Genomic DNA, 6,081 nt, shown 5'->3' on the forward strand with positions numbered 1-6,081 from the left:
GCCCCAGGAAGGGCAGGGTGGCCCTGGCTGGGCCTTGGCCTGGCTCAGAGGAGCCTCAGGAGCACCAGGAAGCTCCTCAGGGGTTTGGCTTTGGAGGGGTTTGGTGCTCCCCTGGGAATGTGGGAGCCTGGGGATGGATCCTGGCAGGCTCTGGCTGCTGAGATGGGCAGTGTGGCAGGGAGGGAGCTGGGAGCAGCCTCCCAGGCTCAGCCCAGGGAATCACACAGTGATTTGGCTTGGAAAGACCTTAAAAATCATCCACCAGTGTGTCCAACCTGGCCTGGGACGCTCCCAGGGATGGGGCAGCCACAGCTCCTCTGGGAGATCCATTCCAGGGCCTCATCCTACAACCCCCTGAGCTGGATCCCAGCAGGATCCTGGAGTCCAGCTGTGGAAATCCCTGTTCTCTTGTTCCTTCCAGCATGGCCATGATGATCCAGATCCTCCTGAAGCTCGACAGGCTCGACCTGGCCCGGTGGGTTTGTCTCCCTTTGCTCTCTGGTGGTGTTTGTGTGGGAAGAGCCTCGAGGGAGGGAAAATCCAGCTCCTGCAGTGACACAACCACGGGTGGTTTTGCTCCTCAAGTTGCAAAACCAGAGCTGGGAATGGCCAAAGGCAGGGCTGGACCTCGAGGTTTTGGGTCTTCCCTTCAGCAGGACGTGGTGGGAATCTCTGGGGAAGTAAAACAGGGAAGTGTCTCATGGATTGTTCCAGTGAAATATTGAGGGGTTTGTCACGTTCCCAGCTGGGAGGAGAAACCACAGCCCTTTGGTTGGGTCTTAGAGGAGTTGTTTTCTTTCTCTGGTGTGACTCCATCTCCTGCAGGAAGGAGCTGAAGAAGATGCAGGAGCAGGATGAGGATGCAACTCTGACCCAGCTGGCGACTGCCTGGGTGAACCTGGCCGTGGTGGGTACCTGGGACAGGGATCCCTGACCTACAGCCCCCAAAAAACCACGACAGCTCCTGTTCCTGGGGGCTCTTTTCACGTCCTGGTTCCAGCAGAACACCCAGGGCTGAGTTTTTAACACACAGAACATTTTGGGGGGGGGTTGGTTTCACAAACCCACCGGCTGGTCTGGTGCTCTTCCTCCTCACAGGAGGAGCTGAACCACAGTTAAATAACCCCCCAGACATCCCAGGGTGGGAATGCTCTGCTCCTGCTTCCCAGGCTCCAAGAAAAAAGCATCTTCCTGTGCTTAGAGCAGCCTGTCCTTAAGCACATTTGTGAATCAGAACATTCAGCTTGGCAGGCCAGATTGAAAATAAAACCCCTAAAATTCATTGAAGTCCAAGGTTGCACAGGAAACAACCTGTTGGACCATCAAAACTATTTCTTTTTGGAGTTCACTTGGTTTTTGGTGTGAAACCTCTCATGTGTAGCCCTGGCCTTGAATCAGTGTGTGGCTGGATTTTCCTCAAGGTCTTGGTTTCCATGAGGAATCCCACCTCCAACTGGAGCAGCCACTGCATGTAGAACCTTCCTGGATCTAGAACCTTCCTGGATGGAGAACCTTTTGAGAAACCCAGGTGTTTAATTATAAAAAAAAAAATCATAAGAACCTCATTTCACCTCCTTTGTTACGTCAGACACGTGAAGTGGTTCTTTTGAAGTGACTTTGTTGGTTTTTTTTCCTTTCTGAAGACAAGCCTGGCTCATTTGATCATTTAAGTGGTTCTTAATATTTAATATTTATGCATTTCTTTGATCTGCTCTGGCTGCTGTGTTGTGGTGCAGGAGATCACAGGGATCAGGGAGTGTTGGTGCTCCAGGATTTCCCTTTGTAACCTTTAGAAATTAACTTTGCCCCCGGTGCTTCAAGGTTCTGGGGGCTTCCTGGCAGCAGGTGATGAGCCTGGGGGTGTTTTGCAGGGTGGGGAGAAGCTCCAAGATGCTTATTACATTTTCCAAGAGATGGCAGACAAGTGTTCCCCCACCCTGCTGCTGCTGAACGGGCAGGCTGCCTGTTACATGGCCCAGGGCAAGTGGGAGGACGCCGAGGGAGTTCTCCAGGAGGCCCTGGACAAGGTACTGCCTGCTCTTGCCACCTCTCAGGGGGGTGCTGGGGAGAGCAGAGGGGGCTTTCACCGGGAAAATTCATGGAAATGCCAGTGGAGGGATCGGTGTCGCTGAGGGTGGGGCTGATCGTGGAACCCCAGGGTGGTTTGGGGTGGAATCCCTGGATAATTTGGGGTGGAATCCCACGATGGTTTGGGGTGGAATCCCTGGCTGGTTTGGGGTGGAATCCCAGGATGATTTAGAGTGGAATCCTTGGCTGGTTTAGGGTGGAATCCCAGGATGGTTTGGGCTGGAATCCCAGGATGATTTAGGGTGGAATCCCAGGGTAATTTGGGGTGGAATCCCTGGCTGGTTTAGGGTGGAATCCCAGGATAATTTGGGGTGGAACCCCAGGATGGTTTGGGTTGGAATCCCAGGATGATTTAGGGTGGAATCCCTGGATGATTTAGGGTGGAATCCCAGGAAGGTTTGGGGTGGAATCCCTAGCTGGTTTAGGGTGGAATCCCAGGATAATTTGGGGTGGAACCCCAGGATGGTTTGGGCTGGAATCCCAGGATGGTTTAGGGTGGAATCCCAGGATAATTTGGGGTAGAATCCCAGGATTGTTTGGGTTGGAATCCCTGGCTGGTTGAAGGTGGAATCCCAGGATGGTTTAGGGTGGAAGGACCTTGAAGGTCATGGAGTTCCACCCCCTGCCATGGGCAGGGACACTTCCCGTTATCCCAAATTGCCCCAGCCTGGCCTTGGACACTTCCAGGGATCCAGGGGCAGCCACAGCTTCTCTGGGAAACCCATCCCAGCCCGTGTCCACCCTCCCAGTGAGGAATTCCCCCCCACTATCCCACCTAACCCTCCCTCTGGCATTGGGAAGCCATTCCCTGCTCCTGTCCCTCCATCCCTTGTCCGTCCTGGTGCCCGTCCCTGTTCCCATTCCCAGGGCAGGGGGTTGGGCAGGGCTGTTCCCTGCAGGCTGTGGATCCCAGCACTCAGTGGCTGTTGTTCCTTGCAGGACAGTGGCCACCCTGAGACCCTCCTGAACCTCGTGGTGCTCTCACAGCACCTGGGAAAGGCTCCGGAGGTGAGGCCGCGTTTGTCGGAGTTTTTTGGGAGTTCTGTGTGTCCCCAGCAGGATCTGGGAATAGTTCTGGGGGTGGGGAGCTCACACCCCTAAAGGAGAGTTTGTGGAAATACAGAGGACATGGGCCAGGTTTGGACAGGGCTTGGAGCAACCTGGGAAATGTCCCTGCCCTCGGAAGGGCTTGGAATTAGATGATCTTTAAGGTCCAAACCATTCCATGACATTGAGAGGAAGGCCTGGGCAGAAAGAAATCACTTGAGTTCTAAGCTCAGCTCCTGCTGATTTTTCTTTTCACTTAAACCCACGATTTCAGGTTTATTTTTAAGTATTTTATAATTTATTTAGGGGTGTTTTATTTTATTATTTATTAAGGGCCTGCGGGTCTGACTGGTTTTAAAAGATCTTACTGGTTTTCACTGGGGCTGCTGACGTGGGGGACACTGAGAAAAGCAGGTTTTTGGCTGTGAACAAACCCTTTGAGGGGTGATTTGTTGCACTTTTGGCTTTTCCTCCTGTTATTTGAACATTTAACTTTGGTTTTTTCCCCCCAGCAGGTCACGAATCGTTACCTGTCACAGCTGAAAGATGCTCACAAAAACCACCCCTTCATCAAGGAGTATCAGGCAAAGGTATAGAACAGAACAGGATAGAAATAAATGATATGAAGTTGAATTTATTGGGCCTCAGATCCAGTTGTGATGGGGCCGTTGAGTCCTGGCCTGAGGGGGCAGCTCCTTGTCCCTGCCCTGTCACTCTTGAGTTAAATTTTCCAGCCCTTGGGAGAGACTTTTGGGAAGCACAAGCCAGGTGGGATGTACCTGACCATGTGAGGAACAGGTTCTTAATCCAAGTGGAAGTTTGTTGCCATGAAACATTAAATGGAGGGAATTCCAGACATCAAATAGAATTTGGGGAGAGGGAAAATGAAGCAAACTGAAAAAAAATCAGTGCAGGTGATCTCGTTTCCTGGAATTCCCCTGGACTTAGTGAGCTGTTCTCTTCAGTTAAGGCAGAGTTTTATCAGATTCCCAAGGAAGTTTGGATTTATTCCTTTGTTTTTGCCTCTGCCTGCAGGAGAACGACTTCGACCGGCTGGCCCTGCAGTACGCACCCAGTGCCTGAGGGACCAGCCCTGGGCACTGGGCTTCCTGTTCAGATCCTCCCTGGGACATGGAAAATGCCCTCTGGAACATGGAAAATCCCCTCTGCAGACCAGCCTGGCCTCACCTCACCCTGGTGCTCCAGCAGGGGTGGGGCTGTGCCTGTGTCCAGCACCCGAATTTTGGGGGCTCGAAGCCTCCCCCGGGCCCTGAACTCTGGGTCAGCTCCCGTGCAGATCAGGAGGGTGCAACCCTGGCACCTTGAACATTCCTAATAAAGCCTCCTCTGGATCTCTGTGCCCCTGTAATTTCTGGAATTCTGGTGGTTCCACTCCAGGACCGAGGGTTTGAAGGTGGGAGAGTGTGAAGGTTTTAAGCACCTGCACTCAGCACCTGGATCAATCCTGAGTTATGGATCTTCCTTCAGTCCATCCCACCACAACTCCTGTACCTTCAGCCTCCCCTGGGAGAAGGATCCCTGGCTGGGGGGGTTTTACTGCTGGTGAGAGGGGAAAACTCCCACAATAAAACTAATCCTGCCCTAATAGGCTCAGCCTGAGCCTTAGGAGTGTCCTGGAGCCAGGACATGTGTCCTGGAGCTGGGGCATCCCTCCTGGAGCACGTGGGGAGCTGGAAGTGTCCTGGGACACAACCCTGGGATCGTGGCCTTGGGCTCATCCTTGTGTCCCACCCACCAGACTCTGCAGCCTTGGAACCCTCAGCTGGGCCCTCCTGCCCTGGAATATTTGGGATCATCTCGGGAATTATCATTTGGGGAGGGGGAGGAGGGGGGGTTGCACTGTAAATGTGTGTCCCAGGGAGCTTCCTTCGTGCCCCCCTGGCCGTGCTGGCCCTGAAAGGGCCCTTTGTCCCCTCCCTTGGCTCAGCAGCTCCTTTCAGTGAGGGGTTTATTCATGGCCCGGCCTGGGATGAATGTTCCCTTTGTGGAGCTGTCTGAGGGAGACCTGAAAGGGGCTTGTGTGCTCAGGGCAGCCCGTCCCCACTTGATGGGCCATGATAAATTGACTTAAAAATGTAAACAATAAAAGCAAGTGGCAGAGCAGGAGCCGGGGGGGACACGGTGGGACCTTGAGGGGAACCAGTTTGTGTTTTCCCAGAGCAAGGAGAGGTTCCAGGGGGAACCTGGATGACTCAAAATGAGATTAAACTCATTTCTAGCTTGTCTTTTCCTTTCCCTGTCAGCTGGTTCCAGCTACAGCTCGATGGTGCCTGTGATGATGATGGAGGTGACATTCAGTCTTTCTTGGGGGGTGACCTTTGGGGAGGGTGTGTTGCATCCTACAGCTGCATCTTGTTATTCCAGCCCCTTAAACTGCTACAGGTGCCCAAACTGAGCTGTGGTGGCCCACGGGGGACACACCTGGTCAGCTCTGTGAGGAAGGGGTGGATCTGCTGCTGCTGATCCTCCAGGGCTCCTGCAGGGCTGGTGCTGAGAGGAAGGGGCAAAAAATAACCTGGAGAAACATTTCCCTTCGTGTATTAAATGAAAAAAAAAAAAAAAAACAAAAACCAAACATGGTGGAGGGTGAAAAAAACATTGAAAGGAGAAGGCTTGGTGTGGGATTTTTAAGGTTTGGTCCAGGAATTTTAAGGTTTGGTCTGGGATTTTCAAGGTTTGGTCAGGCAGTTTAAGGTTTAGTCCGGGATTTTGAACCCGGAGCAGCTCTGTGTTGTTGGACGGGGCTGCCGAGGGGCTGCGGGCACCTTCCAACCCCACGACCACCCCAAAGGTGCCCCTGGGCGCTTCTCCAGCCTTCCATCACCTCCTGCGACCGAAACGTCGCTATTTATCCCCGTCCCTCGCTCCTGGAGCGACTCCAGCCCGTTCTCTCCAGCCCGTCCTCCAGCGGAGCGGCCGCATTGT

At 53.2% G+C, this 6,081-nt stretch overlaps 1 protein-coding gene across 1 annotated transcript; it reads left to right on the forward strand.

The window, feature by feature from the left end:
- Positions 1–351: 351 nt before the first annotated feature.
- Positions 352–4,487, forward strand: COPE (coatomer protein complex subunit epsilon). The gene is made up of 6 exons (XM_029963908.1): positions 352–475; positions 826–907; positions 1,872–2,027; positions 3,028–3,096; positions 3,651–3,725; positions 4,171–4,487. The coding sequence occupies exons 1-6, from the start codon at positions 423–425 to the stop codon at positions 4,216–4,218; spliced, it is 483 nt and encodes a 160-aa protein (XP_029819768.1). The 5' UTR covers positions 352–422; the 3' UTR covers positions 4,219–4,487.
- The last annotated feature ends 1,594 nt before the right edge of the window (positions 4,488–6,081 follow it).

Source organism: Manacus vitellinus, unplaced genomic scaffold (assembly GCF_001715985.3).
Source record: "Manacus vitellinus isolate BGI_N305 unplaced genomic scaffold, ASM171598v3 scaffold_64_pilon, whole genome shotgun sequence".
Taxonomy (NCBI): Eukaryota; Metazoa; Chordata; class Aves; order Passeriformes; family Pipridae; genus Manacus; species Manacus vitellinus.

What these genes read in the sequence shown, in the direction of transcription:
- COPE (XM_029963908.1), top strand. Translation starts at nt 423, where the DNA reads ATGGCCATGATGATCCAGATCCTCCTGAAGCTCGACAGGCTCGACCTG. An exon ending in TCCAGGAGGCCCTGGACAAG is followed by an intron (nt 2,028 to 3,027) that starts GTACTGCCTGCT and finishes TGTTCCTTGCAG; the next exon opens with GACAGTGGCCACCCTGAGAC. An exon ending in ACCTGGGAAAGGCTCCGGAG is followed by an intron (nt 3,097 to 3,650) that starts GTGAGGCCGCGT and finishes TCCCCCCAGCAG; the next exon opens with GTCACGAATCGTTACCTGTC.